General features: G+C 46.5%; 1 protein-coding gene across 1 annotated transcript in view; it reads left to right on the top strand.

The window, feature by feature from the left end:
* Positions 1-23792, top strand: part of RAPGEF3 (Rap guanine nucleotide exchange factor 3) — a 369364-nt gene that overhangs the window by 205082 nt on the left and 140490 nt on the right. The window contains exons 3-6 of the mRNA XM_063952220.1: positions 11036-11142; positions 19377-19492; positions 20673-20850; positions 22581-22665. Of these exons, the coding sequence (XP_063808290.1) occupies positions 11036-11142; positions 19377-19492; positions 20673-20850; positions 22581-22665 (486 nt within the window). The remainder of the gene's footprint in view (positions 1-11035; positions 11143-19376; positions 19493-20672; positions 20851-22580; positions 22666-23792) is intronic.

The following is a 23792-nucleotide window of genomic DNA, read 5'->3' as shown; positions in this document are numbered from 1 at the left end:
TTTATCAACCAGTCTATATATTAGCAGCAGACACAGTACAGTGCGGTAGTTCACGGCTGTGGCTACCTCTGTGTCGGCACTCGGCAGCCCGTCCATAATTGTATACTAGTATCCAATCCATCCATCTCCATTGTTTACCTGAGGTGCCTTTTAGTTGTGCCTATTAAAATATGGAGAACAAAAATGTTGAGGTTCCAAAATTAGGGAAAGATCAAGATCCACTTCCACCTCGTGCTGAAGCTGCTGCCACTAGTCATGGCCGAGACGATGAAATGCCAGCAACGTCGTCTGCCAAGGCCGATGCCCAATGGCATAGTACAGAGCATGTCAAAACCAAAACACCAAATATCAGTAAAAAAAGGACTCCAAAACCTAAAATAAAATTGTCGGAGGAGAAGCGTAAACTTGCCAATATGCCATTTACCACACGGAGTGGCAAGGAACGGCTGAGGCCCTGGCCTATGTTCATGGCTAGTGGTTCAGCTTCACATGAGGATGGAAGCACTCAGCCTCTCGCTAGAAAACTGAAAAGACTCAAGCTGGCAAAAGCACCGCAAAGAACTGTGCGTTCTTTGAAATCCCAAATCCACAAGGAGAGTCCAATTGTGTCGGTTGCGATGCCTGACCTTCCCAACACTGGACGTGAAGAGCATGCGCCTTCCACCATTTGCACGCCCCCTGCAAGTGCTGGAAGGAGCACCCGCAGTCCAGTTCCTGATAGTCAGATTGAAGATGTCAGTGTTGAAGTACACCAGGATGAGGAGGATATGGGTGTTGCTGGCGCTGGGGAGGAAATTGACCAGGAGGATTCTGATGGTGAGGTGGTTTGTTTAAGTCAGGCACCCGGGGAGACACCTGTTGTCCGTGGGAGGAATATGGCCGTTGACATGCCAGGTGAAAATACCAAAAAAATCAGCTCTTCGGTGTGGAGGTATTTCACCAGAAATGCGGACAACAGGTGTCAAGCCGTGTGTTCCCTTTGTCAAGCTGTAATAAGTAGGGGTAAGGACGTTAACCACCTCGGAACATCCTCCCTTATACGTCACCTGCAGCGCATTCATAATAAGTCAGTGACAAGTTCAAAAACTTTGGGTGACAGCGGAAGCAGTCCACTGACCAGTAAATCCCTTCCTCTTGTAACCAAGCTCACGCAAACCACCCCACCAACTCCCTCAGTGTCAATTTCCTCCTTCCCCAGGAATGCCAATAGTCCTGCAGGCCATGTCACTGGCAATTCTGACGAGTCCTCTCCTGCCTGGGATTCCTCCGATGCATCCTTGCGTGTAACGCCTACTGCTGCTGGCGCTGCTGTTGTTGCCGCTGGGAGTCGATGGTCATCCCAGAGGGGAAGTCGTAAGCCCACTAGTACTACTTCCAGTAAGCAATTGACTGTTCAACAGTCCTTTGCGAGGAAGATGAAATATCACAGCAGTCATCCTACTGCAAAGCGGATAACTGAGTCCTTGACAACTATGTTGGTGTTAGACGTGCGTCCGGTATCCGCCGTTAGTTCACAGGGAACTAGACAATTTATTGAGGCAGTGTGCCCCCGTTACCAAATACCATCTAGGTTCCACTTCTCTAGGCAGGCGATACCGAGAATGTACACGGACGTCAGAAAAAGACTCACCAGTGTCCTAAAAAATGCAGTTGTACCCAATGTCCACTTAACCACGGACATGTGGACAAGTGGAGCAGGGCAGGGTCAGGACTATATGACTGTGACAGCCCACTGGGTAGATGTATGGACTCCTGCCGCAAGAACAGCAGCGGCGGCACCAGTAGCAGCATCTCGCAAACGCCAACTCTTTCCTAGGCAGGCTACGCTTTGTATCACCGCTTTCCAGAATACGCACACAGCTGAAAACCTCTTACGGCAACTGAGGAAGATCATCGCGGAATGGCTTACCCCAATTGGACTCTCCTGTGGATTTGTGGCATCGGACAACGCCAGCAATATTGTGTGTGCATTAAATATGGGCAAATTCCAGCACGTCCCATGTTTTGCACATACCTTGAATTTGGTGGTGCAGAATTTAAAAAAAAACGACAGGGGCGTGCAAGAGATGCTGTCGGTGGCCAGAAAAATTGCGGGACACTTTCGGCGTACAGGCACCACGTACAGAAGACTGGAGCACCACCAAAAACTACTGAACCTGCCCTGCCATCATCTGAAGCAAGAAGTGGTAACGAGGTGGAATTCAACCCTCTATATGCTTCAGAGGTTGGAGGAGCAGCAAAAGGCCATTCAAGCCTATACAATTGAGCACGATATAGTAGGTGGAATGCACCTGTCTCAAGTGCAGTGGAGAATGATTTCAACGTTGTGCAAGGTTCTGATGCCCTTTGAACTTGCCACACGTGAAGTCAGTTCAGACACTGCCAGCCTGAGTCAGGTCATTCCCCTCATCAGGCTTTTGCAGAAGAAGCTGGAGGCATTGAAGAAGGAGCTAAAAGGGAGCGATTCCGCTAGGCATGTGGGACTTGTGGATGCAGCCCTTAATTCGCTTAACAAGGATTCACGGGTGGTCAATCTGTTGAAATCAGAGCACTACATTTTGGCCACCGTGCTCGATCCTAGATTTAAAGCCTACCTTGGATCTCTCTTTCCGGCAGACACAGGTCTGCTGGGGTTGAAAGACCTGCTGGTGACAAAATTGTCAAGTCAAGCGGAACGCGACCTGTCAACATCTCCTCCTTCACATTCTCCCGCAACTGGGGGTGCGAGGAAAAGGCTCAGAATTCCGAGCCCACCCGCTGGCGGTGATGCAGGGCAGTCTGGAGCGACTGCTGATGCTGACATCTGGTCCGGACTGAAGGACCTGACAACGATTACGGACATGTCGTCTACTGTCACTGCATATGATTCTCTCAACATTGATAGAATGGTGGAGGATTATATGAGTGACCGCATCCAAGTAGGCACGTCACACAGTCCGTACTTATACTGGCAGGAAAAAGAGGCAATTTGGAGGCCCTTGCACAAACTGGCTTTATTCTACCTAAGTTGCCCTCCCACAAGTGTGTACTCCGAAAGAGTGTTTAGTGCCGCCGCTCACCTTGTCAGCAATCGGCGTACGAGGTTACATCCAGAAAATGTGGAGAAGATGATGTTCATTAAAATGAATTATAATCAATTCCTCCGCGGAGACATTGACCAGCAGCAATTGCCTCCACAAAGTACACAGGGAGCTGAGATGGTGGATTCCAGTGGGGACGAATTGATAATCTGTGAGGAGGGGGATGTACACGGTGATATATCGGAGGGTGAAGATGAGGTGGACATCTTGCCTCTGTAGAGCCAGTTTGTGCAAGGAGAGATTAATTGCTTCTTTTTTGGGGGGGGTCCAAACCAACCCGTCATATCAGTCACAGTCGTGTGGCAGACCCTGTCACTGAAATGATGGGTTGGTTAAAGTGTGCATGTCCTGTTTTGTTTACACAACATAAGGGTGGGTGGGAGGGCCCAAGGACAATTCCATCTTGCACCTCTTTTTTCTTTTCTTTTTCTTTGCATCATGTGCTGATTGGGGAGGGTTTTTTGGAAGGGACATCCTGCGTGACACTGCAGTGCCACTCCTAGATGGGCCCGGTGTTTGTGTCGGCCACTAGGGTCGCTAATCTTACTCACACAGTCAGCTACCTCATTGCGCCTCTTTTTTTCTTTGCGTCATGTGCTGTTTGGGGAGGGTTTTTTGGAAGGGACATCCTGCGTGACACTGCAGTGCCACTCCTAGATGGGCCCGGTGTTTGTGTCGGCCACTAGGGTCGCTAATCTTACTCACACAGTCAGCTACCTCATTGCGCCTCTTTTTTTCTTTGCGTCATGTGCTGTTTGGGGAGGGTTTTTTGGAAGGGACATCCTGCGTGACACTGCAGTGCCACTCCTAGATGGGCCCGGTGTTTGTGTCGGCCACTAGGGTCGCTAATCTTACTCACACAGTCAGCTACCTCATTGCGCCTCTTTTTTTCTTTGCGTCATGTGCTGTTTGGGGAGGGTTTTTTGGAAGGGACATCCTGCGTGACACTGCAGTGCCACTCCTAGATGGGCCCGGTGTTTGTGTCGGCCACTAGGGTCGCTAATCTTACTCACACAGCTACCTCATTGCGCCTCTTTTTTTCTTTGCGTCATGTGCTGTTTGGGGAGGGTTTTTTGGAAGGGACATCCTGCGTGACACTGCAGTGCCACTCCTAGATGGGCCCGGCGTTTGTGTCGGCCACTAGGGTCGCTAATCTTACTCACACAGTCAGCTACCTCATTGCGCCTCTTTTTTTCTTTGCGTCATGTGCTGTTTGGGGAGGGTTTTTTGGAAGGGACATCCTGCGTGACACTGCAGTGCCACTCCTAGATGGGCCCGGTGTTTGTGTCGGCCACTAGGGTCGCTAATCTTACTCACACAGTCAGCTACCTCATTGCGCCTCTTTTTTTCTTTGCGTCATGTGCTGTTTGGGGAGGGTTTTTTGGAAGGGACATCCTGCGTGACACTGCAGTGCCACTCCTAGATGGGCCCGGTGTTTGTGTCGGCCACTAGGGTCGCTAATCTTACTCACACAGCTACCTCATTGCGCCTCTTTTTTTCTTTGCGTCATGTGCTGTTTGGGGAGGGTTTTTTGGAAGGGACATCCTGCGTGACACTGCAGTGCCACTCCTAGATGGGCCCGGTGTTTGTGTCGGCCACTAGGGTCGCTAATCTTACTCACACAGCTACCTCATTGCGCCTCTTTTTTTCTTTGCGTCATGTGCTGTTTGGGGAGGGTTTTTTGGAAGGGCCATCCTGCGTGACACTGCAGTGCCACTCCTAGATGGGCCCGGTGTTTGTGTCGGCCACTAGGGTCGCTAATCTTACTCACACAGCTACCTCATTGCGCCTCTTTTTTTCTTTGCGTCATGTGCTGTTTGGGGAGGGTTTTTTGGAAGGGCCATCCTGCGTGACACTGCAGTGCCACTCCTAGATGGGCCCGGTGTTTGTGTCGGCCACTAGGGTCGCTAATCTTACTCACACAGCTACCTCATTGCGCCTCTTTTTTTCTTTGCGTCATGTGCTGTTTGGGGAGGGTTTTTTGGAAGGGACATCCTGCGTGACACTGCAGTGGCACTCCTAGATGGGCCCGGTGTTTGTGTCGGCCACTAGGGTCGCTTATCTTACTCACACAGCGACCTCGGTGCAAATTTTAGGACTAAAAATAATATTGTGAGGTGTGAGGTATTCAGAATAAACTGAAAATGAGTGTAAATTATGGTTTTTGAGGTTAATAATACTTTGGGATCAAAATGACCCCCAAATTCTATGATTTAAGCTGTTTTTTAGTGTTTTTTGAAAAAAACACCCGAATCCAAAACACACCCGAATCCGACAAAAAAAATTCGGTGAGGTTTTGCCAAAACGCGGTCGAACCCAAAACACGGCCGCGGAACCGAACCCAAAACCAAAACACAAAACCCGAAAAATTTCAGGCGCTCATCTCCAGTTTATATGTCATCCTTAGGGTCAGTTGTGTGGTGAGGGACAAGATTTGCTTCTGTTTGGACACATATTTATGACTGGCAGCCACCAGCACTGGTTTTGCCTATTATATTGACCATGAATAATTTGAATTGGTCCTGGACCACCAACCCAGGGCACCCCTGCAAGTGTCCCGAGGCACCCCAGGGAGCCACGGCACACAGTTTGAGAAGCTCTGACCTATGTGATAGTATCAAGAGTACAAAGTAACATGAAAATCTGGGTCGGCGGGTGTCATGCCTGGGTGAACTGACATGGAATGACCCAATAGCAAGATAAATGAAATAGGACTGGTGTAATTTAAATTTATAGCGCAACAACAGCTATATCTTTCTAGTAGTCATAATGAGTGGATTATCAAGAATTTCAGATGGTATTTCCTGATCTGGTTGAGAAACTTTTCTTATCAACAATGCCTGGTATCAGACAGCAGAAAGTTTCTTCTATACTCTAGGGTGAATGTTTTCATTGTGCGGTCAGGTCAAAAGTACCTTTAAGTTTGCCATTTGAATTCATACAATAAGTGGCCAGCTACATGTTTAACAATACCAATTGTATTTATCCTGTATCATGGGATGATTGCAAGACAACTCTGGACTGTTAGTGGTTTTATCCAAATCTTATGAACCTTATCCAAGACTTATGGTAGAAGACCGTATGACTTCGTAAGGGTGGGCAGGAGTCAAAATCAAAGATTTCCTTATACCCCTTTTACACAGAGCTAAGAACCGGGTTATTGCCAGGGCAAGCCGATGGAACCTGAGTCCAGGCTCAGTGTAATAGGGTTGACCCAGGTCTGTGACGAGGTATATGCCCGGGTTGACACAAATTGGCTGCAGTGGGAAACGTAGACCAGGGTCATGCCTAAAAGGCTTATGATTGGCTGTCTCATGAGCGCTTGGAGATCTAGCATCCCCTGTGAGCAGAGATGACCTGGGTCCCGGCAACAATGTGAAAGGGGTAAGTATATCTGAAGTCCCAGCTCTAACCCATGTTCAGTATCTCGGGTCAGACATGGGTTGGAGCTGAAGCTTCAGTGAGAATGGAGTATTAGCGTTACTACCCCCATAGTTACTACCCCCATAATATAGTAGCTTCTTCTGTATCACTAATCAACAGTCTTTCTCTGTTACATACTATCAAACAGCAAATACAGTATTAAGTTTTCCCCAAATTTATGTAAGGGGGACCACAGCAGATATTGAAGATAATTGCTACAATCTCTAATTTTTGATTGCAACACCAGCCCCCATAAGTTTCTATGGGGGGCTGATTATTTCAGAATTTACCAAGCTCCAGAATGCATTCCTACTCATCAATAGTCCTACCCACTCATAGTCCCAAATAGTGGAAAGATGAGATCAGTTTTATTAGCTGGTAGGGTATATTCCAGGGTGCCTTACTGGATAATTAACCCAATAACATTGAATCAGAATCACTTTATTGCCAAGTATATCAGTGCACAATACACGATACACAAGGAATTTGTTTCCGATAGCAACCGCTCTAAGACAGTGTATACATACATAACAAGACCAAACACACATACATAACAAGACCAAACACACATGGGGAAGAGCAGCATGATAGGTTACATGTGCCAGGTTGAATTGCAAATGGAATGGGCTAGGCGCCCATCAAATTTCTTAGGGTAGTTGCTTAGGGGAAAGAAACAGAAGCATTGCTAAGTCTCTCTATCTCATTCACTGCAAAGGTTGGGGACCCACAAACATGTATGCATACAGCAAAATAATTTCTGTATTATCTCTACTTCAGAGACATTGCATTCAACTGCTATAGAAAACATTTCCAGGGAGATTGGTCATTCCCATCAGGCCAACTGCCTAGAGAAAAGGAGAGAACAGTAATTACCTGTATGTTAATGTTAAACTTTAATTTTAGGTCTGTTATAAAACAGCTGGGCGAGATGCAATAGAGTCTGAGTTCGCCGAATGTGCAGGATGCCAGCAGAGCCGGATTAAGGGGGGGGGGGGGTCTGGGGGTTAGTACCTTAGTATTTCAAGGGGCCCCCTGACCGGAGTTGCACAGACATGGTCCCCACTGCTTGAAGCAGCTTTGTCCTGACAGTGTAGGGAGGTGGGCTGGAGTGCCGACAGCTACCAGTGCCGGAGAGCAGAGGTACTGTAGTCGCTGACCTCTTCTTCTTCGGAGAGGGAGGGGGTGGTGTCAGCCTCTCCCTGCTGTGGTGCGAGGGACAGAGGGATGCTCTCTGAGGTATACATTGTGCCCTCCTACTAATAATATAATATATAATGATATAATATGGATTGAATAAATTGCTCTTTACTACATGCTACAGAGCTGTGCAGTATCGCCTTGCTTCTGTATTATCCACACCGGGAATATGAATAAATAAATATATATATATATACACACACACACACACACACACACACACACACACACACACACACACACACACACACACACACACACACACATATATACTGCCCCCTAGCCACACAGCAGTTCGTAGTAAGGAGCAATGCATTCCATCATGCTGTCTAGTGCTGACAAGAGGACAGCCTTAAGTGCTCTGGGCCCCCCTAAGGCTTAATCCGGCCCTAGATCCTGGTCCTGCTCATTGTTGTGTAAGAGAGGACCTATAGGCCTAAATGGTATAATCAAAGGATTTATTATACAACAATATAGAATACTTGTAATCTGACTGTATAAACATCGATAGACTCTGTATATTGGGGGTCATTCCGAGTTGTTCGCTCGCAAGCTGCTTTTAGCAGCTTTGCACACGCTAAGCCGCCGCCTACTGGGAGTGAATCTTAGCTTATCAAAATTGCGAACGAAAGATTAGCAGAATTGCGAATAGACACTTCTTAGCAGTTTCTGAGTAGCTCCAGACTTACTCGGCATCTGCGATCAGTTCAGTCAGTTTCGTTCCTGGTTTGACGTCACAAACACACCCAGCGTTCGCCCAGACACTCCTCCGTTTCTCCAGCCACTCCCGCGTTTTTCCCAGAAACGGTAGCGTTTTTTCACACACACCCATAAAACGACCAGTTTCCGCCCAGAAACACCCACTTCCTGTCAATCACATTATGATCACCAGAACGAAGAATAAACCTTGTAATGCCGTGAGTAAAAAACCTAACTGCATAGCAAATTTACTTGGCGCAGTCGCACTGCGGACATTGCGCATGCGCATTAGCGACTAATCGCTCCGTTGCGAGAAAAAAATACAGAGCGAACAACTCGGAATGACCCCCATTGTCAGTTGTAACAACAACATTCATTGCAACCTTAGTATACCTTAGTACACTGTCTGCAGATATACCAATATAAAGGTGTCTTCTCTGTTTGATTAGTGAGTGTGCACTAGTGAGGTCATCTGACATACAGTGGAAAGTAAACTTCATCTGTTCTGGCTTGTTATTCCCTAAGGCAAGAAACCACACCTCTTTTTAAACACAAGGTGTCACGCACCCTATAAAATGTAATGTACACATGGCATTTATTTGTAGCTGATAACCGTGTGTTTTACTTTTTGTGCCATGTACAAATCATGCAATAAGTTGGTTATTTACAGCTCAACTTCAGTGAATGCAATATCTTGCCACACAGTGCTCATCATTCTCAACTCTTTTTATTTGTGCAGATACAATTATATGGACATTCAGCACTTACTGTCATTTTGTACACAAGTGCACTTCTTTAACTGCCATGGCCACACATAGGTGTATGCTCACTTTCCACTTGCAGAACGTGTGTCCAACGCCACATAACTTCTTACAGTGTCTGAGCATTTGAGTGACTGTACCATAAGAAGATAAAGAATATCCCAGCAAATGTCACCTTAAAGTTCTATGTTCCGTGTGTTCTGCTTCATTTTAACATTTAAATTTTCCTTTAAATACAGGCTATGAGAGCCTAATCTATGTGCTAAAAAAGTAATTATACTTGATGATTTCTTTATTTCATGCGTCTTACTAGTAGAACATATTAATTAATTTATTTTTAAATTAAATTGCTATTTTCGCATCTATAAATGCATGTTTCCCGGATGATGCTAATGCGTCCATTGTAACAAAGTAATGTCCCGTTTGATGCCACTTGTGTGGCAATATCACTTTTGCAGTATCAGGCACATTAGTGAATACTGACATAACCTACTGAGCATTTCCTAGTAGAAACAGCAACATTTGTGCTGCTGCATTATAACAGTTTTATAAATTACATTTTCTGTTTATGATCTTTTTCAGTGAAACTTTAGTAAAGAGATCATTATGATAGATATATTTGCTCACTTAAGTGACCAATGATCTGCTCATTGGGGGTAATTCCAACTTGATCGCAGCAGGAAATTTTTTAGCAGTTGGGCAAAACCATGTGCACTGCATGTGTGGCAGATATAACATGTGCAGAAAGAGTTAGATTTGGGTGGGTTATTTTATTTCTGTGCAGGGTAAATACTGGCTGCTTTATTTTTACACTGCAATTTAGATTGCAGATTGAACTCACCACACCCAAATCTAACTCTCTCTGCACATGTTATATCTGCCTCCCCTGCAGTGCACATGGTTTTGCCCAGTTGCTAACAGAATTCCTGCTGCGATCAACTTGGAATTACCCCCATTGTGAAGTCAAAGGATCACTTCTCTGTACTCATACTCCACCCATGATCTTGTTATGACTCCTGGCAGTACTCATTTCCTGCCACCAGGGGTCGCCAAGTTCCTTGTGCAATCTTTGCTGCAGTTTTGGACGCTTCCAGAAGTGCTTTTCTTTTGAGTTCCAACTCTGGGCAGTTCAAGTGTTGCCTCACCAGTCACCAACCCAAGTGCTGCCCCACCAGCCACAAACCCCTTAGTGCCACTCGATCGCCCAAGGCTTCCAGCGTTGTCCAGGTTCTGAATCTTTTCCAGTCTGCCAAGGTTCCAAGTGTCGATCAGTCTGCCAGGGTTTCAAGTGTCATAGGTGTCATCATTTGTCCTTTACCTTTTGACTCAGACTCTGTTTCTGTAGAGAATTTTGTCAAAGAGTGTCTGGTTAAATACTGAAGGGAGGACATAATCCCTTTTGTGATTGCTAATGGGGTTATGTCTCGTTGTTAAATGGGGCCCATAGATTGTAAAATCCACTGACATGGGTACTGATGTGAGTGAATTAAATATTCTCTGTAAAGTGCCACAGAATATGTGTGCCCTGTACAAATAATTGTTAGACTATGGGCCTAATTCAAGGTTGATTGCAAAACAATATTTTCCTCTAATGGGCAAAACCATGTGCAGTGCAGGTGAGGCAGATATAACATGTGCAGAGAGAGTTAGATTTGGGTGGGTTAATTTGTTTCTGTGCAGGGGAAAATACAGATTGAACACACCCCACCCAAATCTAACTCTCTCTGCACGTTATATCTGCGCCCCCCACCCCCACCCCCCCTGTAGTGCACATGGTTTTGCCCATCAGAGGAAAATGATGTTTTGCAATCAACCTTGAATTAGGCCCTATGTGTAGAGTTGGTCTGCAAATATGATTCTCTCGTTTTCCTGTAGGTGGTGTCACACAAAGTTTGGAGAGCAGCAAAAGTTTTGTACACTAACCTGCTTAACATGTCGCCGACTGTGATGCGTGATAGAAAGCATCATTTTCGGAATTACAGGTACAGTACTATTATTCTGTGTCTGGATATCGTTACTGCTGTTTGGAAATATTTTTGTTTATATTTCTTTGCTACACTAAAACAATGTATGCAGTTTGTCGTGCGATATGAAAACTCAGGGGACTGACATATTAATAAATATAGAAAAATAGCTGAGGATTGAAGGGATCGTGCACTAGAAATCTGACTTGTCATCAGCTGGTATATATTGTCACTGGCTAGACCTGAGCAGTAGTGATAGTGATGGTGCACAGCAGCCTTGTCATCCGGGGGCTCAGCAACCTTTCTTCTGCAATATGAGGTTTAATATTAATAAAACAGTCCCCACCAAATCCATGGGGATTCTTCACAGCCCAACTTCTGTCCATAGATGCAGTGGTGGCAGAGCAGAGCTAGAACTTCAAGCCTAGTGCAGGGGACATACAGTATAAGCTTTACCTGATGCTACTATTGCAGCAAACATTTTATATTTGTCCTTTACGACCCGATGGTCAACGGATAGTAAATATAGTAACAATAATAAGCTCACAAATTTGCATCTGTTACTGTTAAGAAGAAACGATAATAAAACCCACATTGCTGGAACTATTTCATATAAACCTATATATTGCATTATAAAACTTATGCTATGTACTTATGCTATAGTATGTCTTTGTGTATTGTACTTATGCTCTAATACTCTGTCACTGTGAAATGTTTTCCTTTAAGTATAGGGTACTGTATCACTTTCTTTGTTAATTGGAGTCAGCTAACATTAGCCATATTGTGTATATGTGTGTACATGTGGTAGTGTATAAAGATAGTAATATCCAGTGGTCCAGGGACTGATGTGAATGGCCAGTTATTCTCTGTAAAGCACTATGCAATATGTGGGATCGATTTTGATTGTAGGTAAATTGACAGCATCCCCATACCTCCCAACATGACCTCACCAGGAGGGACAGAATGCTCTGCTTCTGGATTTCCCTCTTAATTTATGATTGCCATCACCTGTGCTGAAACACCTTTCTTATCCATCAACCTGCCCAAAACAGGTGTCGTCAATCATAAATTAAAAGTCCAGAAGCAGAGTATTTTGGGTAGCCCCAGCAAGTGGTCATAAAAGCAGACAAATTCTGGATAGGGATAAGGATGTACAAGAATCCTACGTGTTTTACTTACTATTGGTGGAGTGTGACATCCTTGTTGCTAGGCAGAATTAGAGTCTGGTGTTGTCTGTCAATCAAAAGTTGGCAGCCTATAAGGTTTTAAAGGGAGGTGTTTCCGTGTAGGGTTATTTAAAGGGGGTGGCCCCTTAGGACAGCCTCTTTTCCTGCATTCGGAATGCCGCCCGCCCACCCAATATCGTGTTGTTGCTGCTTCTTGTAGCTTCTTTCCCATCCAGGGGAGGCGCAGCTTGGCGAGAGATTGCTGCAGTTTTGGTGGCCTTCTGTGGCGCAAAATGTAGTTATGGGGCACCTACCCTCCGATTGCTTGGCGAGTTTGTACTGCTTTGTGCGGGGGACCTGGGTGCTCAGTCTTGGCCCAGGAGGCGTGGTGAGTCCTCATGACACTAGTGCGTCTTTACAAGGGGGGACATCTTAGTCATCCCCTAGGGCGCAATATACTAATTAAGGCTGGTACTGAGATTGCAGCATCTCCTGGCCACCTTTACCTCATTAGGTTAATCACAATTGGAATAAATAGTTGTGACCTTTAAGACAAGCCGTTTATGTGTCTGTCTCAGTTATGTCAGTGTCGTATCACTGACCTGATTTGGGATTGTTGTGGACTCTGGGTATCTTCCGAAGATCGGGAAGAGGAACCGCAACTGGGCCGCAACAGAGATGGCCGAATGTAGGTTTTCCTCATACAGGATTCGGACAGCAGGCAGGAGGCACGTGTTGGATATTGAAGATCTCCTGAAAAACAAGAACTTGAAAGGGCTGATGAATCCTCTACAGACAGACGATAATGAACGTGGCTGGAGAACAGGAAGATTGAGAGTAGTAACCGTGGCTGGAATGCACGGTGCGGAAGCCTGTGTTTGCTGGATGCACGGTAAATTAGAGGTACAGGACGCGGTAGGTACTGACTGTGCTAGGAGATACAGAAGTGCTTGGCGGCACTGAGGTGCTTGGAGGCACGGAGGTGCTTGAGGCACGGAGGTGCTTGGAGGAGGCACGGAGGTGCTTGATGCTCGGAGGTGCTTGGAGGCACGGAGGTGCTTGGAGGCACGGAGGTGCTGTAGGCACGGAGGACTGGTGATCACCACTCTGGGGAACTGATGATACTCAGGCACTGATGCCGGGCCTGGCGCATGAATTTATACTTCCCACCACCGTCTGGTTGGTGGGAATTGCCTGATGACGTCACCCGCCCAGACGCCGGACCGAGCGCCGGGAGCCACCAGCGAGGATGGCCGCAGAGAGGACCAGCGCGCCCGGAGAGGTAAGTAAGGTGGACGGGGCGGCGGCGTGACAGTACCCTCTCCTCTATGGGTGGCCCCTGGACACTTCCCAGGTTTCGTAGGGTGCTTGGCATGGAAGATCCGGATTAGTCGAGGAGCTGAGACCTCAGAAGCTCCTATCCAACTTCTATCCTCAGGACCATAACCTTTCCATTCTACCAGATATTGCAGGTTCTTATGAAGATAACGAGAGTCCAGAATAGTTTTCATCTCGAAGTCTGTCCCAGTTTCAGTTTCTTCCGAAGTGGGGCTTGAGGGCTTAGAATGAAAACGATAAAGGATGAGAGGATGAAGGAGAGAAACATGAAAGGCATTCGGTATGCGTAGATGAGAAGGTAATCCCAACTTGCAGACCACAGGATTCAGGATTTGTAGCACAGGGTATGGACCGATGAATCTTGGGGCGAACTTCATGGTGGGTACCTTTTAGCCGGAGGTTACGTGTGGAGAGCCATACCCTGTCACCAACCTTGTATTGAGGAGCGGCTCGCCATTTCTTGTCCGCGAAGAACTTGTATCGGACAGAAACCTTTTTAAGACTAGCATGAACCTTACTCCAAATTTGTCTGAAGTGTAGTAGAGTGGAAGTCACAGCTGGAACCTCTCCTGTTGGAAGAATTGGTAATTCCGGAACTCGTGGGTGGAAACCATAGTTGATGAAGAACGGAGATTCGCCAGTGGAGGAATGAAATGAATGGTTATGTGCAAACTCTGCCCAAGGCAATAATTCTACCCAGTTGTCCTGTGAAGGGGAGAGATACAGGCGGAGGAAAGTCTCCAAATCTTGATTGACTCGTTCCGTTTGCCCATTAGTTTGGGGGTGATAAGCGGACGAAAACTTAAGTTTAATTTGTAAGGCCGAGCAGAGAGCTTTCCAAAACCTTGCGGTGAACTGTACCCCTCGATCAGAGACTATTTCTTGAGGCAACCCATGCAACCGAAAATGTTCTCGGATGAATATTAGAGCTAATTTAGGAGTTGTCGGCAGACCAGTTAATGGAACGAAGTGCGCCATCTTCGAAAAACGGTCGACGATCACCCAGACAGTGTTGTAACCATTGGAACAGGGCAAGTCGGTGATGAAGTCCATGGAAATGTGAGTCCAGGGTTTCATAGGAATGGACAGAGGACGAAGCAACCCAGCAGGAGGCAGGCGAGGAGATTTATGCTGTGTACACTGTGGACAAGAATTAACGTAATCCTGTACATCCTTCCTCATGGTGTCCCACCAGTAAGATCTTTGCAGAAACTTGTACATCTTCTGGGCGCCGGGATGATCGGAAAATTTGGAGATATGGGCCCACTGTAGTATTCTCGGCCGGAATTTAGCTGGTACGGACATTCTTCCAGGGGGAGGACCTGGAGTAGTTGAGGCAGCGGAGACAGAAATTGGATTCAGAATTAAACTCCGCTCAAAAGAATCCTCTTCATCTGTGGGAGTTTGTGAACGGGACAGTGCATCGCTTTAGTATTGAAAGTCCCGGCTCGGTACTTGATAACAAAAGAAAATCGAGTGAAGAAGAGTGCCCATCTAGCTTGGCGAGGATTCAAGCACTGTGCGGTTTTGATATACAACAAATTTTTGTGATCAGTGTAAATGGTAATCACATGTTTGGCCCCTTCTAAGAGATATCTCCACTCTTCCAAGGCAGATTTAATTGCCAAGAGTTCCTGGTCTCCAATAGTGTAATTTCATTCGACCGGAGAGAATTTCCGAGAGTGGAAGCCACAAAGGATATAATCTCTTATCCGAGGAGTACTGAGAGAGAACGGCCCCAACTCCGACCGAGGATGCGTCAACTTCTAGGAAGAAAGGTTCCTCGAAATTTGGTTGTTGGAGTACTGGAGCGGACATAAAAGCTGATTTCAAGTGGGAAAAGGCCTCTATGGCTTCGGGAGGCCACAAACCCAGGTTGGAACCCTTTCTCGTCAAGGCGGTAATGGGCGCAACAATGGTGGAGAAACTCCTAATGAATTTTCTATAATAGTTCGCAAAACCCAGGAATCTTTGTATTGCTTTCAAGGAGAGTGGCTGTGCCCAGTCCCGAATGGCGGAAAGTTTCTCCGGGTCCATGCGAATCTCCGTCCCCGAGATGATATAACCGAGAAACGGTATTGATGTTACTTCGAAGGTACACTTGGAAATCTTGGCATAGAGATGATTCTCACGTAAACGGCGGAGTACCTCTTTGACCTGTGTCCTGTGTTCAGCAAGATCTTTGGAAAAAATCAGTATATCATCCAAATATACCACGACACTTAGGTATAACATGTCTCGGAAGATTTCGTTGACAAATCCCTGGAAGACAGCAGGAGCATTGCTAAGACCTAACGGCATCACCAGATACTCATAATGCCCATCCCGGGTATTGAAGGCGGTCTTCCATTCATCTCCCTCTCTGAAGCCCTCAAATCGAGCTTGGAAAAAATGTGGGCACCACGAACTCTATCAAATAGCTCTGTGATTAGGGGCAAGGGGTATTTATTTTTGATGGTAATATCGTTTAGGCCGCGGTAGTCGATACATGGTCTTAACCCCCCGTCCTTCTTTTTCACGAAGAAGCCCACTGCAGTCGGGGAGATAGAGGGGCGAATGAATCCCTTGTGAAGATTGGACTTGATATAGTCTGACATAGCTTGTCTCTGGAAGGGACAGAGGATAAATGCGACCCCGGGGCGGCATTTTCCCTGGGATGAGGTCAATGGGGCAGACCCAAGGCCTATGGGGTGGTAACTGGTCAGCCGCCTGTTCCGAGAACACATCCTTGAACTCTTGATACGCCTCCAGAATAAGTTCTTCCTCCGCCTTAGTAGAGACACGAAGCGGATAGACAGGGGTGAGACAGGTAGCGTGACAAAAAGAACTCCAAGACCGAATCTGTGCGGTCTTCCAATCGATATGGGGATTGTGAATTTTGAGCCAAGGCATTCCGAGAACCAGATCGTGATGCATTTCCGGAATCACCAGGAACTCCAAATATTCTTGATGTAAAGCCCCGACCCGTAGTTTAACTGGGACCGTGCGCCCTGTTATGATACCCTTGGATATCCTAGTACCATTGATAGCTGTCAAAGAAATAGGCCGCTCGATGGGCCGTACTTCCAAATTCAGGCTTTGGACACAGAGAGAAGAAACGAAATTCCCCGCAGCTCCGGAGTCCAACAGGGCTTCAAAAGACTTGGAAATAGACTTGGTGGTTAAAGATACAGGGAGCAAACAGTCCGAAGTCGGAGAAGATTTGGTCGTAACCCCCAATTTGACTCCTCCGGAACAAGCTAGGCCTGCCCGTTTCCCGGATGGGATTTGCAGGACTTGATGAAGTGACCTGCAGCTCCGCAGTACAGACAGAGTTTACCCTCATGACGACGCTGTCGCTCTTCCGGAGACAATCGGAATCGGTTAATCTGCATGGGTTCGTCCGGACTTGGGACCACCGCTTGCCTTGCAGGGGGGTGCCGGAACCTAGAACGATCCGATCGACTACGTTCACCTCCACGTTCCTGCATCCGGAGATCTACCTTGACGCAGAGAGAGATCAATTCCTCTAAAGAATCCGGAAGCTCCCGGGTGACCAACTCATCCTTTAGGCGATCAGAGAGACCGTTCCAGAAAGCAGCTCTCAGAGCCTCATTATTCCAGCGAAGTTCAGAGGCAATGGTTTGAAAATGAACCACATACTGACCCACGGATCGGGAGCCTTGACGGACGCGGAGCAAGTCAGAAGAGGCCGAGGTCATCCTGCCGGGCTCGTCAAAAATTCTTCGAAAAGACGTGATGAATTCGGGGTAATTGGAAACCAGTGAATCAGAACGTTCCCATAATGGAGACACCCAATCCAAGGCAGATCCTTCCAGCAGAGAAATAATATATGCCACCTTGGACCGGTCTGTAGGAAAGTTATGTGCAAGTAGCTCGAAATGTACCTCGCATTGGTTTAAAAAACCACAACAATTTTTAGGATTCCCATTATAACGGGACGGAGTAGGCAGTTGAAGGCGCGGAGTGGCACCGGCCGATGGCTGAACATTGCTGGAAGCGGCAACTGGTGCTGCTACGGGAACTGGTGCGGGAATTACCGAGGCTAGGGACGCTTGAATCTGATCCAGACGCCCGGACAACTCCTGGAGGTACTGCATCACCTGACCTTGTGCCGCTTCCTGACTTTGTACTCGGGAAGCCAGATTCTGGATGGCACTTGATTCCGTGTTCCGATCCCCCGGGTCCATGAGGCCTGAGTATACTATCACTGACCTGATTTGGGATTGTTGTGGACTCGGGGTATCTTCCGAAGACCGGGAAGAGGAACCGCAACTGGGCCGCAACAGAGATGGCCAAATGTAGGTTTTCCTTATACAGGATTCGGACAGCAGGCAGGAGGCACGTGTTGGATATTGAAGATCTCCTGAAAAACAAGAACTTGAAAGGGCTGATGAATCCTCTGCAGACAGACGATAATGAACGTGGCTGGAGAACAGGAAGATTGAGAGTAGTAACCATGGCTGGAATGCACGGTGCGGAAGCCTGTGTTTGCTGGATGCACGGTAAATTAGAGGTACAGGACGCGGAAGGTACTGACTGTGCTAGGAGATACAGAAGTGCTTGGCGGCACTGAGGTGCTGGAGGCACGGAGGTGCTTGGAGGCACGGAGGTGCTTGGAGGCACGGAGGTGCTGAGGCACGGAGGTGCTTGATGCACGGAGGTGCTTGGAGGCACTGAGGTGCTGGAGGCACGGAGGTGCTGAGGCACGGAGGTGCTCTGAGGCACGGAGGTGCTGGAGGCTCGGAGGTGCTGGAGGCTCGGAGGTGCTTGGAGGCTCGGAGGTGCTTGGAGGCACGGAGGTGCTGGAGGCACGGAGGTGCTTGAGGCTCGGAGGTGCTTGAGGCTCGGAGGTGCTTGGAGGCACGGAGGTGCTGGAGGCACGGAGGTGCTGGAGCCACGGAGGTGCTTGGAGGCACGGAGTTGCTGGAGGCACGGAGGACTGGTGATCATCACTCTGGGGAACTGATGATACTCAGGCACTGATGCTGGGCTTGGCGCCTGAATTTATACTTCCCACCACTGTCTGGTTGGTGGGAAGTGCCTGATGACGTCACCCGCCCAGACGCCGGACCGAGCGCCGGGAGCCGCCAGCGAGGACGGCCACAGAGAGGACCAGCGCGCCCGGAGAGGTAAGTAAGGCGGACGGGGCGGCGACATGACATGTCGTTATTTATAGTGTTACGTTTATTCTTAAGTACCTAAGTTTAAAGGGGGTTTAATAATGGGAGGTTCTGTAAAAATATATTTCTGATTTAATGATTGATTCAGGTTATACGGTTTAATGGTGTTTTAGGAATTAACCAATGGAGCTTTTCAGTAATAAAACTACAGTATAGTACTGACTTGTTGGTAAACTGATCCTCTAATAAAATAAAATGTGCAGTGATCAGCTGATTTTATGTTTATGTCTTTCAAACATTCTTATTCATTTTAGAGATGAGCGGGTTAGGTTTTACTCGGTTTTACTCGGTTCTCAAAACGGCATCTAATTGGCTCACGGATGTCACGTGTTTTGGATAGCCAATAAGATTCGGTTTTGAGAACCGAGTAAAACCGAGTAAAACCGAATCCGCTCATCTCTAACATTTGATATATGTTTGTGGTGAATCGGGTTTATTTTGTTGTTGAACGGTTAATTGAACTTGTAGGGAGAGATAGTAACTAACAAGCACATCATTCCTGCACAGGTAGATGTGCTGCATATACAGTATGTGTACTAAGGTTTTGTGTCTTTATAACTCTCAGGCAATGCTGTTCCGGAAAAGAGCTTGTGGACTGGTTAATTGGCATCGGTCACCAGTCGCGCAGTCAGGCGATAGGAATATGGCAGGTGCTGGTGGATGAAGGATCACTGGTGCATGGTATTATCATTTTAACTTTAACTTGGACACTATATGAATGATATGTAGTAAACTGTATATTGTCACACTGATCAGCGAGGCAGCATCTGCTGTCATCTGAGTAGTATTTCTGTATTTTGCATTGTGGAATGCTTTTACGTCCCACTGTCCGATTTTCCATCTGCAAAAAACAATTCCAGTGTCATTCTATAGTCCGTTTAGCGCAGTCACAAGTTTGTTTCAGATCACTACATTCTTCTGATAGTCTTGCAGAGAGCTGGGGTGCATGAAATGCTGTAGCAGATGAGGATGAACGAGAACGCCTAAGAAATGTATGAGCAAAAGATTGGAATGTTGCATTTATGTCTAGTGAGAGGCGTGTCTTCCTGACTCCACATACACACACAGGAGTTTTCATAATATCCTTCCTTCCGATGTTTAACTCTTTTGCTGCCAAAACGCTTTCATCTTACCCAGCCAAAGGAAGTCTAGGGGATTTATCAAGCACACGTCTAAGGGACCCTACACACTTAAAGATATAAGTGAACGATATAAACGTTCTCGTTCTTTAATGAACGAGAACTCGTTCATATCGTTCAGTGTGTAGGTACCAACGATGAACGATGCGCGGCCCCGCGCTCGTTCACCGTTGGTGCCGGGTCGCTTATGCATGCAGACCAATATGGACAATCTTGTCCATTTTAGCATGCACTGCTATGGAGCTGGGTGGCGGGGGGAGTGAAGAAACTTCACTCCCCCCGTCACCTCCCCACCGCCGCCGGGTCACCCGTCGGCCATATCCGCCATCAGGAAGCGGTGGGTCGCTGAATGTATAGTGGGCAAAACAGTGATAGTTTGTCAAGGTTCTGCTGTATCCTAGAGATGACTGTTGTTTTTAAGGAGTATATGGTAGGATTTGTTCTACTTCTAAGTGTATGCAGTTTGAATAATGAAATTATTAGGAACAGAGAAGCCCGGCAGGAGGCGTAGACACCTTCTGTTACATTAGCATCGACTGTGTGGACTGCGTTTATCTCTGAATCAGGCCCTATGTTTCTACAGTATAGGAAATCAGGGAAGGTGCTGGATAGGAGCCCTGGACATGGTGTGCATAATGATTAAATGTAGGGTATGTTCATTTAAAATGCCCAGCACAGCGTCAGTACATTCCTTATCAAAACATGAATTCATCTTGTTGCAGTGAGACAAGAACCAAACTTCCAAGATAAAGATTCACAGTTTTACAGATTCCTTAAAGCCGAGCTGTTCCTAGAGCCAGCACTGAGTGACCGGGACACTGAGGATGAACTGCAGGAGTCTCTGGTGTTCCTCGCACAGCTTGGGCCATCAGCTCTGCTCACAATGATCCTTCGTAAGCCGTAAGTTCACATTAGCCTGTACCTCTAATGCGGACACAACAGCAATGATGCAAATGGCTCATCTGATCCCACACACATTTTGCACAACACATTGCAACATTTTTTTTACATTACATTTTTATTGAAATATGCAAACTAAATTATGGGGATACAGAAAAGAGAAAAGGGGATAACAGAACACAATGGGGATTAGGGAGACAGGTCAACCACGGGCATCAAACAGACAATAAAATAGCAATCACAAATTTTACAGATCAAGCATCTGAACCCTCCACTGGGGGCTCGTTCAAATTCAAAGGGGGGGAGCTCCTTGGAGTAAAACATGTGGGCGGAGCACTGTTACCCTCCGTGATATATACATGCCACTGAAGCCATTTCACAATGGGAGAAGAGAGGACCGTAGAATACAGAGAGCTAGATGCATCATCGAGTGGAGAGTGATAAAACGGAGTGAGAAAAAGTACCAGCCAATCAGCTCCTAACTGCCATGTCACATGCCGTGTCTGAAAAATGACAGGAGCTGGTTGGCTGGTAGTTTATCACTTTCCATTTTATCACTCTCCAAGCGATGATGCATCTAACCCGGAATCTCTCTAGTCTCCATGTCAAAATGGAATTGAGTTTTGGATATAACCTTCTCAAATGGAGGAGGGGAGGGGGATTTCCAATGCTGAGCAATAGTTGCCCTAGCAAATATTAAAATGTGATCAAGGACATGACGGGCAGGTTTGGGAACAGCACTAGGGTACCAATGGAAGAGGACTAAAGAGGAATCAGGGGTTAGTGTGAGGCTTAGAACATCCTGAACAAAGGCAAACACTTCCTTCCAGGAATTGTGCAAAACAGGGCACTCCCACACACATGAAAAGTGATACCATCAGAATGACAGAGATGCCAGCGCAGTTTGGAAGTAGTAGGCCATGTCCTATGTAGTTTAGAGGAGGTTATATACAGTCTATTCAACAGTTTAAAGTGCATTTCAGTGTGATTGGTACATTTATATAGGGAGAAGGAGGGGATGTGGATAAATTTCCACTGTTAAAGGATGAAGGTATGCAGAAGGTCAGTCTCCCATTTCAGTTAAACAGAGGATTTAACCGTTGAGTCTGGAGGGGAGAACAAACCATAAAACCAGAAAGATATGGCACCATGCATCAGGCATCAGAGAGAAACAAAGTTTATTATTTCGTAAAATTTTTTTAGTATAAGGTGATAGCAAGATGGGCAGGTGTACCATATCTCCGATGTGAAATGCCAAGCAGTGTCTATATAGGGTCCATGGCTTCTCCGATGCTCCTTGGCAATCACTCATATACAACTAGGTATCATTATTTTGTATTGATGGTCAAAAAGTACCTCTTGTATGTCGTGTGCATACAACCCATGTGGCACAGACCTATGCTACTAATAATTTGTAGGAACAAACAAAATGTTACTGCTAGATACTAGGTATTTGCCCAGAATTGATAAGGAAGGGAGAGCGGCAAAAATACCATCCGAAGGTAAATGATTTATCCTCCGCCACACTTAACCCTGACATTCTTCTTCCATCACAAGGTGTCCAGATGGTTAAATCTGATAACGATAGGAAATATTTTTAGTAGAAATGTTTCTGTGGAAGAGGGGAAATACTCAGAGCAGATCACTATTTTTAAAAATTTCCTTTACATTATATTATTGTTAGTATATGCCCGCTGAAGAGGTAACATGTTTGTTTTAATTGATTACAGTCCTTGTCACCGAACTGAAGAAGAACTGGAGGTGATATTCGAAGAATTGTTACATATTAAATCAGTCTCCCATCTCTCCAATTCGGTCAGTATTCTTGTCTGCTCAAAGTTGATAGCATACTAGCACTAGCCTCAGAAATGTAATTACAGGTTGGGTAGACTGGTAAATTTCCAGGGGCCACAAGGTGAAGGGGCCCACCTAAAATCAGTCACTAAATACTGTAGGCTAAATACGTGATTTGGCAATTCATTTCTGTGTACACAATACAATTAAGTTACAATTCAGTTCAATTAGAGTTGTGACTTCTAATAAAACGATACAATGGCCCTGGGGATAAGCAGCGCTGTGTATCTCAGCCACCGCTGCACTCAGGACGCAGCAGCACTCAGCTTCTCCTTCCTATATAAGCTCCACCCCCAGACTCCTGTGTAACGAGCCAATGGGAGTGCGGGGGCGGCCTTATACAGGAAGGAGAACTGAAGCTGAGTGCGGCATCCCAAGTGCAGTTGTGGCTCCAAATAGGAGGTCACATTTAGTATTTGCCAGGGGCCTCCAGGCCTCTAGTAAAGCCACTCACTAGCCTGTAATATAATATATAATAATGATGTCACTGGCTCTACTGAACTCATAGAACAGCAGCAGCATCCAAAAGCATAACTTAGGGCCAGATGTACTAAGCCCTGAAAACAGAGCCGTCTTAACAGCACTGTAGGCCCCTGGGCACAGCAATGCACTGGGGCCCATACCCACCCATCAGCGGTAGGGGTGGGGGGTGCTATCAGCGGCATCTTTGATGTTCCGCGGGGGGTAGGGGGGTTCTGTCTTTCACTCAGCATGTAGGACCTGGAGAAATAATTTCTGCTAATTACTCCTTTACTGCACAAATGGGGCGGGAAGGAGAACACTAAACTGTAGAAGGGGACATTGTGCTGAATGAAGGGGCCCTGGTACATGACTTCCAGGGTGGTAGGGGGTGTTTAATACACAGGGGAGGGGTGGATAGTGGAGTGGGCTTAATATTCATCATTTTCCGGGGGTCAGGGCAGCTTGCTTTACTGCAGATATCTCCAGTTCCTGGAAATAGATTTCTTATCTTTAATGGGATAAAAAAAACTAGAGTTCCACCTTTCAGGAGATACTAGGGACTTGGGGATCAGACTTCAGGAGCCAGAGCAATCCACCAACAAATATATAAAACTGCATATTAGGCG

The sequence above is a fragment of the Pseudophryne corroboree genome, chromosome 2 (genome assembly GCF_028390025.1).
Source record: "Pseudophryne corroboree isolate aPseCor3 chromosome 2, aPseCor3.hap2, whole genome shotgun sequence".
NCBI classification, from domain to species: Eukaryota; Metazoa; Chordata; class Amphibia; order Anura; family Myobatrachidae; genus Pseudophryne; species Pseudophryne corroboree.
This window is presented reverse-complemented; position numbering and strand designations above follow the sequence as displayed.